General features: G+C 33.6%; 1 protein-coding gene across 3 annotated transcripts in view; it reads right to left on the reverse strand.

Annotated features, from left to right (window-relative positions):
* Positions 1 to 12,490, reverse strand: part of LOC135126635 (furin-like protease 2) — a 429,769-nt gene that overhangs the window by 47,914 nt on the left and 369,365 nt on the right. For all 3 annotated transcript variants that reach the window (XM_064052673.1, XM_064052672.1, XM_064052674.1), the window contains one exon: positions 2,114 to 2,417. In XM_064052673.1, the coding sequence (XP_063908743.1) occupies positions 2,114 to 2,417 (304 nt within the window). The remainder of the gene's footprint in view (positions 1 to 2,113; positions 2,418 to 12,490) is intronic.

Genomic DNA, 12,490 nt, shown 5'->3' on the forward strand with positions numbered 1-12,490 from the left:
AACCCAGAATAACGAAATAATCGAAGCCCAAGAACGAAATGATACATACAAATATCTGGGTTTTTGTCATTCCTCCCACATCAATCATACCAAAACGAAAACACAGTTGAAAGATCAATACCTAGCTAGATTAAAATTAATATTGAAGGCACAGTTAAATGGAAAAAATTTAATGAAAGCAGTAAATACATTCTGCGTTCCACTGCTAACATATTCTTTTGGAGTCATTAAATGGTCCAAAACTGATCTTGAAAATTTAAACATCGCAACAAAGAAAATCTTCACACAGTATAGAAGGCATCATCCAAAATCGTCCATTGAAAGATTTTCATTATCAAGACAGAATGGAGGAAGGGGTTTCCAGAACCTAGAAAACTTATATCAGAGACAAATCTCAGATCTGAAGAAGTATTTCTTGAAACGAGCCCCCACACAATAGACAAAATAATAAGTGGGCTAAAACAAAAACAACTACATGGAAAATTCTACAAATAAGACTTAGAAGAAACTCATGTCAACAAGAAGATGTCATTTATTTGGTTAAAAAAATCAAGTTTGTATGCCGAAACAGAAGAATTTGTGTTTGCTATTCAAGACCAAGTAATCAATACCAAGAATTACAGAAAATACATCATCAAAGATCCGAATATAAGAAACGACTGCTGTCGCCTCTTATACACTTAGCACATAATCTCCTCCTGCAGCATCCTGACACAAACTGACTACAAAGCTAGACACGACAACGCAGCCAAAATCATTCACAAAGAATTAGCAACACTTATGAACTTAATCGAAGATACGACACCTTATTACACTTACATTCCATCTCCGTTCCTTGAAAATAACAAATACAAATTATACTGGGATCGCACAATACTTAGAGACTTATATCAAACATTTATTACAGCTAACAGACCAGACATCATACTTATCAAAAAATACACGAACGAAGCCATTCTCACTGACATTGCTATTCCTAACACAAACAACATTATTCAAACATACCACACCAAGATTTCAAAATATCCACAATTATCGATAGAAATGAAATCCATGTTGAATCTTAAAAAAATTTCGATTCTACCCTTAGTTATCTCTAATTTAGGTGTAGTCCCAAATAGCTTAGTTGAGAATTTAAAGACTTTGCATTTGAATGATTCAATAATTGTCAAAATTCAAAAAGCTGTTTTGTTAGGAACATGTCATATTGTTCGTAAGTTTCTCGAACAGTCTCATCATGTCAGTCAGATTAGATTAGCACCAGTAGGTCAGAGTAGTGTAGGTCACTTTCCAAGTGATGCGCGGATAAATGATCGGTAGTTACGCTATACTTTTGGGGATGGGGTGAGATTAGAGAATAATAGCAGACTAATTTGTATGCTGTAATTCTAGAATCTCGAAAGTTGTTTTGTTAATCTAATCAATGCATATCATTACTTGGTCTTAGTACCCGTAATGATAGAAGTCTTGCCTGAATGCCGGTTATTTCCGGGTCAGTGGTGGGTCTTAATCTTAATAATAACAATATTTGTAATTGTAATGGCATATATGTATAACTTTACTGTCCAATATAGGATCAATACGAAATATGAGTGTCCAAGATTGGCGCCACAGAATCAGTCAACAGTAAATAAATTATAACTGCATACTGATTAAAGCTTAATGATAAAACACGATAATGGTAACACTAAGTCAGATGACATAAACGTGCAGTTAGTCACCTGTAAAATTTGAAAATGTTGCCGATTTGTCACTCCTTAGTATGATATTTGAACTTTCGCTGCCATTATCGTTAAACACACTTGGAAAAAGGAGGAATAAATCAGTGCCCACTTGTAGTTTTAAACATTTATGTAGAAACATACAGTCCTTGTCCTTAAAGTGTGCACCACTGGTACCAATGCCCTACTTTATTTTCTCTAATTACAAAAGCGATAATGATTATGAGTAAAATGTGACTTTATCGCTTGAAACAAAATTTGCCGCATGTTCTGTTACTTCCGACGACGGACCATACATAGTATATCCACGTAAAGCAAACAATATTATTCACAACCATAACTATATGAACGAGGCGTTCTTTAAAAGCTTCAATAAAACTAATCTGACTTACCCTCCTTGTGTTGCGCTGGATATGCTAAGCGTAAAAATGCTGTTTGTGTATCCGTCACAGTTGCAAGAGTCCGTATGCCTGCCCCCATTTCCCGACGCCCATACGAAAATCGAACCTTTTCCTTTCCTCCCACTCGTTACTCCGTAAATGAAAGCACGCCGTGCTAACGGACCAGGACCATCCACTGTTTTCCCGTCGTCTTCGGGTCCCCAAGAGGCACTATAGATGTCAATATGTTCGGGGTTTAATCCTAATGCTCTAGCCTCGACGGCATCGTTCACCACGCCGTCCAGCATCCTGACACCTTGAAATATTAGACAGCGCTAAGACAATGCAATTAACTCCAAAAAAAGGGAATCTGTTTAGTGTTACGATGAAGCTACGCTCTACAAATTTTCCCCATTAAAACCTTCATTGTAAAAACATGATATAAATAAAAGACATAATTTGCTTGAATTTTCATTGTAGGACTTCTACTAATTCTAGTTATACATGCGCAATTCTACAAAACTTGGTTAACTTCATGTGTTGATGTGTAATTTAGACAAATATCAACTTACAAGTATCTATCAAGTATATTGAATACTGAGCATAGCGTAACGAACGTTAGCGCGAGCGAAGCGCGAGTGTTGCATGGGAGTGAGTTATACTGTGCTCGTTTTCATACGAGTAACATACAACATTTTTCGTGTTGTTTTACTATAATAATTTAAATTCCTGTAAATTATCTAAGTTTATATGGCTGTTGTAAAATTAGGGTATTGTGAGGTCGACAATGGAGTGGGAATAAGGCAAAGCCACAATTGTAAACCTTTTCGGTTATACCTGCTCCCATCCGTCATACATTTCAGAGGCGGATTCAAGAGAATGCGTTACTCTTCTAAAATACTCAATGAAGGTATTTGGACACATAACGTGTATCATCATTTTACAATGTTTTGTTTCTTAAATCTATATGTTTCATTTGTAAATAAATAAAACTTTAACTGTCCTGGAAAAATGGATGATGAAGCCGGCTTTGCGCTGGTTGGTAAGAAATTGGGACAAATCCTTGATTTATAACGGTAGGCTCGTGCCGGTGACCAGTCGCACTAAAGGGGTTATTATTTCCTATTATTAGGTTTAGTGGGGCCATATAATCTTAGACAATTTGGAAGACTGTAAAATAAATATTTACGGAAAAAAAGTAATATTATGTTGGCATCCATGTGACGAAAGTCAATTCGGTCAATTCAAATACAAATTGAATTTGAATTTAGAAACCAATTTAGGAGTGATAGAGACCACTATTCGGTTCGAAAACCGGAAAAAGATATTCCTCCTTTTACACAAAATTCCAATTCCAAATTACCTTATTTAGAATGCAGTTAATGAAGACATTGGGTTTTCTTTTACATCGCATAAGATATTACATATTTAACTTGTTTTCCTTATTTAAAACATAATTTGTTCTAACTATTTCCTTACTGCTGTTGATATTCGACGCATCAAGTATTCTTTACATTTTTGTCAAATATTTTACAATTAAAATAAGTTGACATTTTGGCTTTTTTTAGTGAAGGAAGATTGGTTGCAACTTCCAATGCATTGATTTGTTATTGATGCGTATCTGTAAAACAAAAAGTAGAGATTAAGCCCCTATTCATATGTTCAGAGTTAAAAAATGCCCTGTTTTTGTTTTTGTTTAAAAGTGGTTTATTCCGGCAGGTAAGGATAACAAGATAGATACTGATTAAAATAATAATAATAATATTAATAAAAAGAAAATTGGTCGAAAGTTATTTCGACAGAACTTCCTTCGCCTTTGAAGTAATAGGTGTTGAAGTTGAAAAATCACTCGGAGTAGGCGTTAGAATTGCAATGGTTGATAGGTAACCTTACATTTTAAAGAATATTTTGGTGTAAGGTGTAAGAGGTCAAGAGGTGTGACATTGTGTGTCGTCCAATGCTAAATTTCGAATAATTCCAGCGAAAACTCGTTAAAAAAGTGTGTGCTACACTTGTTATTATGTTTTTCTGAAACACTTTCGCCACATCAAACTGCAATAATATTTTACTCGTTTTTCCGACATAACCTCATTTCAGTCAATAGATAAGTAATAGTCAGGTATGCGTGCTTATCACTGAACTTTTTCATGAAGAGATAATTTGTTAACATTAAAAATAAATATATGTATTAACCGAGTTCCCAGGCTCTAAAAAATTACTTTAAACTAAACAATTCACCCAATTACGATATCTCCAATTATGAAACGATTGATTATGAAATCAAAACGTCAGAGGACTCTGTTCAAAAACGGATAACTTTTACAATGGTAATTGTTTAAATATTTTTTTTCTTCATAGCACGAACACAGCTTTGGCTCCACAGTAATATTAAGTTCAGAATTTTTCCCAGCTTGTTATACATTCCACAGCATTTCGCCAAGACAGACACATGGAAACTATTCAAAAATCTAGAAGTGGTCTATAATTCGCAATCTATATGTATAACGAGTGATCAAAAAGTTTTCACTTTTACAGTTTAATCAAAGACATGACAAATATTTCCATGACCAACTCTAATCTGAACACTTTTTGATCGTCGTTTATAGTTATAAAAGGCAATGTCCCGACTAACCTATCAACGCCCAGTCCAAACCGCTAGTGATAGAAATTTGGAGAGGATATTTATTTTATACTGGATGCATCGTTCAAGAAGGGATTTTTCGAAATTCATCCCCCAAGAGGGTGAAAACGGGTATCCAAAATTTGTATAGGACCAATATTTCTATTGTAAATTTAAATTTTTACCTGAAACTTGGTATTAATGCTCTTCAACAAAAATAATGAAACCCGCATTTAAGTATTTTCCAAGATTCAACCTCTAAGGGAGTGAAATGTGGAGGCTAAGTTTGCATGTGAAAAATATTTTTATTATAAATTTTTGACGTGGAATTTAGTGTTAATGCATAAAGAAACATGTATTTAAATTAGGGATGTACCGACTAGTGGCCCACCGGTCGGATAAGCCGACTATTATTAGGAATATCATATACCGGGTGTCCCACGTAACATTTTCGGGCGGAATAACTCAGGTATATTTGAACGGATTGTTATAAAATTTGAAATGTAGGTATTTTGTTAGGTGAGGATTAATATGAACCGGTGAGATTAATCATTATCTTGAAAAAGTAAATTTTCCATGCCTTAGTTTAATTTTGAATTAATTAAATTTTGCATCACTTGATTAAAGATGAAAAATAACTACTGTATGCAAAAATTCATCTGCGAAATACGTCTGGTTAGGCAAAAGACGATAAATTATTGCGCAAATAATTCCAAACAGTATTAAAGGATAGGTAGCTATGAAAGAAAAAACTGCAATCCTCACATTTTGAACACCCTTGCGGGAATTTGATACCTGTTTGCCAAGCGTTATTTTATGAATTTTAAGAAAATACAAATTATCAGTTGCTCGGCTACAACCTTTTCGAAGGTGCAAAATTGCTTTAGGTTCAGGAATTAATTCTAACTTGAATGGAAATAATTTTGCTAGGTGTATTTAACATCTTGTTTTTTTTCACTCGTTTTAGGTCTTGTACACTTCCCGTATCTTCAAATAAGTTTATTATTCTCTGAACTTTGAATTTGGTAAATTCATCATCGGGATACCGTTCGATAAGAGTCCTGATTGTTTCATCTAGGTCTGTACGGCATTCTGTATTAATAATTAAAGAAAAGCGAACCATTTTTAATAACTTGTCAAATTTTGATAAAAAGGTCAGGGGTGTACAAAATTGAACTCGGCGACGCAGGCAATTATTGTTTTACACCGACAGCACTATGAAATTAAAAAAAAACCAAATCAATTAATTTTTGCGTTTTTATTAACGTAATTCTTTTAAACGAAAACAGTGATTTAATTAATTTTTCGCGCACACGCGTTACTTTAGTTGCTTAAAGTTATAACGCAATTTTGAATAATTTTTAACAACAGGAAGGTGTGTTAAAATTCTTTTTTTGTACGATAAAATAGTTTTTTTGTTATCAGCCTAATCTTTACATATTACATGTATTATACCTGTGTTAAATTTCATAAAAATCCCTCCAAAAATACCTGAGTTATTGCGCCCGAAAGTGTGACGTGCGACACCCGGTATATAATAATGTCATGACGTCACTTCAAAATTGTACATAGTAAAGGGGTTTTAAATTGTAAAAAATGACATAGTCCTGCATATGGAATTTATGTATTACATATTTACGCTTGTAATTTATCGCTGCAATAATACTTTCTAGATTTGCTTATACAGGTGTCTCAAAAAAAATTAATGACCGAGTCAGTTTATTTTCTTGATTAAATCAAGAATTGCAAAACTGAATACTTTGAAATATTACAAACGTTTTAAAGTTATTGTGAGCCTGGTAAATTGCTAATCAAAATTATTCCCCCCAAAAAATTGATGACGTCATCTCAAAATTTTGCCGAATATATTCTATTCAAAATGTGCAAAATATGATCGAGTTTTTACTTGTGATTTATCATTGCATTCATATTTTATATATTTCCGTAAAGAGTTTGCTCAAAAAAATTAATGAATGAGTAAATTTATTTTATAGATTAAATCAGACCGGCCTACTCCATTTTCTCAGAACATTTTGGGAATACAATACTGTTATTTTTAGTATTACACTGCACCAATCCAGGTTGATATACGTGTCTTTGCAAAAATGTTGATGACGTCATCACAAAATTGTGTAAAGAAAAAAATCCAACTCGAAAATGCTGGATATTTTCATTGTACTTCAGGAGCGAGGGAAGTTCTGTCGAAACAACTTTCGACCAATTTTCTTGTATTGTATGGGCTATGGGTCATGGAACGTCGAGAAAATATAAAAGATTTTACTATACTTCCTTAGCTTACGCTCGGGAAGTAACAAGGTGGTTCATAATTCAGTTTTTGAAAAGATGGACATGATTTGCTTTAAAACCACGAAATACATACTACCAATCGCCCTTTTTCTCGAAAGGTCAATTTGTTCTTTACGGTGTAGCGTAAAATGAGTGTTTTCTCCGTGTGAAATTTTGTTGAGAAAAATAATGATACTGAAATCAGTGATGTCACCACCCTCATCTCAAGAATATATTTTCTTTTCGTTAAAATTTGTTTTTCATTTTGTGTGGAGTGAGTTGCTAGTGAATCATCGTCACGTTTGTTTCGATAAAGCGTTTGCATGATGTAGGAGTTTAGCTTTTATGGACAGCAAGGAGCGGGTTTGATAATAAAGCAAGCGATAATAATAATAAATTTTTGTAGCAATGCACTTGCTATCTAGAAAATGTAAAACTAGATAAGGGATAAGACCCAGAGAAATATACACAATAATGTCACCATTTTATATCACAAGCCTCAAGGGTCCAATTATGCTCTAAGAGCATTGCGAGTCTTGCATACTACCGAGGATATTTACTTTTTATTACATAAAACAATTCTAGAAACTCACGAGTTCCATCTGCAAAATCAATACGAGAGAAAAAGGTTTATACCGAAGAAAATGTAACCTTATACTTTTATAAAAGTTTGATTTTGGCAGATTTCTATTTCATTTTGTGCGTTTTCGCCCAGTCTTTTGTTCAATTTGTGTGTGAGGGTTGCGTAAAATGATATTTAAATTTTATAGAGGAAGGGCAAAATATCACTCGGTTATGTTCATGAAATAATACCCTTCTCCGCTCCACCACCGACACACTGTTTCATTATAACGTATCATATCCTGTTTTTAATCTGTCAGATCAACGAGTACGCTAACTTACCTAAATTTATATTCATTTTCTTTGTCCTTTAACCCATTAACGTTTCCATTAAATTATATTTCTTTAATGATTTTAATTTATTCATCGTACCCGGGAAAGCTTCCAACAAGTCGATTTGCATTTTTGGCCACACCCACTTCTGAATTACAAAAATTTCCAACTTGGGCGGCTTTAGCTAATCGACCGATAATAAATGAATTCTTGAATAGATTAAATTGGATAGGAAAGTTTAAGTGAACGAAAAACCGCACAACATATCAGAAGACTGGAACTCCATCCTAAAAAATGAACGATATAAACAACCAACTTTAGTAGATTCGATATTTTGTCAGTTTTAAATACTGTCCGATCGAAAATAAAATTAATTAGGGTTGCCTTTGTCTGTTAAAGTTTGGACATGGCCACCTGCATTTGTCTACGCTTACGCTCGTACACGGCCATCCGAATTTCCATTTTTCCATTTATAAAAATGTTCCATTTGCCGTTTAAAATTTGGTCATAGATAATATACTATCGTATGTAGAATGAATAGTTATTTATGGTAGTTATAAGTGTGTTCAGTTACAAATAAGTCACGGGAGAAACAAGTAGCCCACAAGGGGACGGAGTGATTTCTGTACTGAACACACGCATAGAAAACTTTATCCAACGCCTCAAAAACCGATTTAACATAACTATAAATTTGACATTTTGGAATGACAATTAGCTGGGATAAATTATAATAAAACCTATACCCCTGAGTATGTATGTTTTAATTTGACTAGTGAGTTATGAGTTATGACCTATGTATCTAATTTAATTGAAATTACTATGACACAATAATATAGAGGTGTTGGATAAATTATCGAATGATTAAAATAATAATCTTGTCAGTTCCTCGTGCGAACCAGCCACAGCCCATCAGAGTGCGCACTAGTTGCAAAATTGTAACAATCTACTTAACCATGAAACAAAATTCAAAGAATTCAAATAATGTCATTAAAATTGAATGTTATAGTTTGTTGACGTCAGTTTAATCAATAGTATACTATTAATAACATTCTAAACAAGAAAAAAAATGAGAATTTGCAACTTGTTACAACAGGTACGACAGGCACGCGCCACACATTTCCCAATCTCAAAAAAGATCGGGCACGTTTTGATGTATGAACACAACGTTGCAGCAATTCCTGTTTGCTACAAATTGATCCTTTAAAGATGTGTAACCAGCACACGGTTTGTAGTTTACAAATTAATACCACTGATTTCTCTAGTAATAATAAACTCCAAGTACCGCTGTACCTGCGTTACACATTCCCTCAGGTAAATTCAAAAATTTATCCACTGTAAATATAGTGCAATGATTAGTTCTTTCACGAAATGAGAATTCGACAATAAGTTCTGCAATCGACAGTTTTTAGCGCGATCTACCCAAATTCAAAATGATTTCGTGATTGAGCCATCCATACAGGCGTTGCCTCTGCCTACCATAAGTAATATTCTTGACGCTCCTATAGCCACCACAAAGTAATACTTTGAACAGCGAAACAGCGTGTGAGACCTTAAAAGATACTAAATCGACAAGGAAACGGAATCTATCTCCTGTGGTTGAACTGATTCATCACCCATGTTTAAAATACAAGAAGGCAGCACGAAAAAGTAAATCTCGGGCAGAAGAATATCGTCAACGTTTGAAATTAACTTTACAATTTGATATGAAACTAGACAACAAGGTTCTGGATGACACCGCAGCCAATTTCTGTTTATCTAAATTAAGAAACCGAAATATTAAAACTAGAGGGCGCAGGTATACTACTGATGAAAAAGTGTTGGCACTAGCGTTATGTAAACAGGCTGGGAAAGCTTACACGAAATTAAGACAGCGATTTGCGCTTCCTACGCGACAGACAATTATGTCAATGTTGAACAAAGTACCTTTAAATGGAGGTACAATAAGCTACTATATGATAATTTAAAACAAGCTTAGAGATAATGCCGTATATAGATTATGATAAAAGCAATGATCAGTTTTATGGTTTTCAGACCTGAAAATTCTTACCCATTCTATGGCCTCAACTAGCTCTTTATTAGTTAAAACTGGTATGCTTTTGACTGTATTTAATAGTCGAAAATCGTCAATTTTTTTGATAAACTTTTCGATAGTGTGAATGGTGGCACACTTCGTTCACATCTTGGCAAGTCTGTCCGCGGAGGTGTGTTCAAAAATTCTGGGCATACAATATTTTGGAAAGATTTTTAGAATGATATGAAATACTGATTTATAAAGGAAAATAATTTTTTTAACTATTTAGATCTTTAAATCAAGACATTAAAAAAATTATTTTGGCAAAATTAGAAATCAAAGAACTCAGGCTATAAATCACACAGCATTACCGTTTACAGATAATTTTAAATTATTCATGATACGAGGATTTTTCGGATCAAAATCAATAGGTACAAACTGTGAGGAAACTAATGTTCTAGATTTATTCAATACTAGCTGACCCCGTGAACTTCGTTTCACCTACAATTTAATTTTGAATATGCAAAACCGAATACTTTGAAATCTTGCAGATGTTTTAAACATATGATAAGCATAATACATTTTTATTCAAAATAATATTTACTTCTTTCAAAAAATTGATGACGTCAGGCCAAAATTTTGCCAAATGAATCCTTTTTAAAATATCCAAAATAGGATGAGACTATACTTGTGATTTATCATTCCATTCGTATTTTTTAGTTTTGCTTATAGGGAATGTCTCAAAAAAATTAATCACTGAGTCAGTTTATTTTATTGAATGAATCAAGAATTGCAAAACTGAATTTTGAAATATTGCAGACGTTTTGAAGTTACTGTTTGACATAGTACGTTTTTAATCAAAATATATCTGTTTATCAAGCCCAAAAACTTGATGACGTCATATCATCAGTATATTTTCGTAATTTATCATTGCATTCATATTTTTTAGATTTGCTTTTACAGTGACTCAAAAAAATGTAAGGATCAGTTAATTTATTTTAGAGAATAACTCAAGAGTTGCAAAAATGACATAATTAATATAATTCATAATGTTTAAATATGATAACTATTAATATCTGATAATTAAACCGAAAACTATTTTCCTAAGAACACGAGGTTAGCAAAAACAAATTAGTTTGTTCAAACATTGTTAAATTAATCCCGAAAATGTACAATTTCTGAGCTAAAATATGAAAAATAATTTTTGCAATCTCATCGTGACGTACGATGACGTCACTGTCACGTGAGCTACCTGATAAAAGGTCACATTTTTCGGTCCTCTGTGTTTAGTTTTGATTTCGGTTTGGTGGCAGCAACATTAGAGTCCGTTTTGGCTTAAAAGTAGGGTTCTTTTCACGAATTTCTAATTTATTATTAAGAAATATTAGTGAAAATGTGTTGTATTAGTACTGTGAACACGAACGAGAATGGATATTTTTCCGAAAAGGACCGAAAACAGGGTAAGTACGACTTCAGTTTTAATTTATCGGATTCCGTGATTCGTTTGGTCGAAAATGTATACATTTTGGATAAATTTTCGAAACGATTGAAGTTGGTGGGTCAAAGCTATACATTTTCGCGATATAATTAAATAAAATTTAAACATAATTAATATAATTCACAATGTTTAAATATGATAACTATTAATATATGATAATTAAACCGAAAACCATTTTCCTAAGAACACGAGGTTAGCAAAAACAAATTAGTTTGTTTAAACATTGTTAAATTAACCTCGAAAATGTACAATTTCTGAGCTAAAATATGAAAAATAAATTTTGCAATCTCATCGTGACGTACGATGACGTCACTGTCACGTGAACTACCTGATGAAAGGTCACATTTTCGATCCTTTCTGTTCAGTTTTGATTCCGGTCTGGTAGCAGCAACACTGGAGTCCGTTTTGAGTTAAAAGTAGCACGTGTTCGCGAATTTCTAATTTATTGTCAATAAATATTAGCGAAAATGTTTTGTGTTAAGTGCTGTGCACACGAAAGAAAGTGGATATTTTTCCAAAAATGCCCGATTTTTTTTGAAATATGTTGTTAATAACATGCATTCAGGACTGATAAAGTACGGCTTTAGAGTATACAAAGTACAGCGTTCATAATTCACAAAATACAGTATGCATCATTTTTAAACTCCGGCGTCCAAATTTACAAATTTACTCCAGACCACCTCGTATTGTTTGGTTCTTGCTGGGCAACAGCAACTAGCGAGCAAAGTCATCGCTCTTTGGTGGCAAACGTGGAGAAATTTGTATATTGTAACTTTTGTAATTGTAGCATTTTGTACTGTATATTTTATGTGTTACTAACTTAACTTGGGTCTTGCCAATTTAGCTTCTGTGGTGCAAATGCTTTGTTTTCACGGTGCATTTGCTTGGGTTTTAGTTTTCCAACAGTGCATTCTTTGGTTCCGAGTCTGAATTCTCCATGTCGTCAGACGCTCTGGCCTGGGGGGGTTCTGTTGGCCCTAAGACGCTGGGTTGCATCGCTCTTTGAGAATGAGGTAAGACGACCTTGGATTTATGCGGCTGCGTTCCTCCCTTGGGCGTGTGAGCGCTGCGATCTATAGA

Source organism: Zophobas morio, unplaced genomic scaffold (assembly GCF_036711695.1).
Source record: "Zophobas morio isolate AGI-343-1 ecotype UQ-CSIRO unplaced genomic scaffold, CSIRO_AGI_Zmor_V1 ptg000011l, whole genome shotgun sequence".
In the NCBI taxonomy this organism is placed as follows: domain Eukaryota; kingdom Metazoa; phylum Arthropoda; class Insecta; order Coleoptera; family Tenebrionidae; genus Zophobas; species Zophobas morio.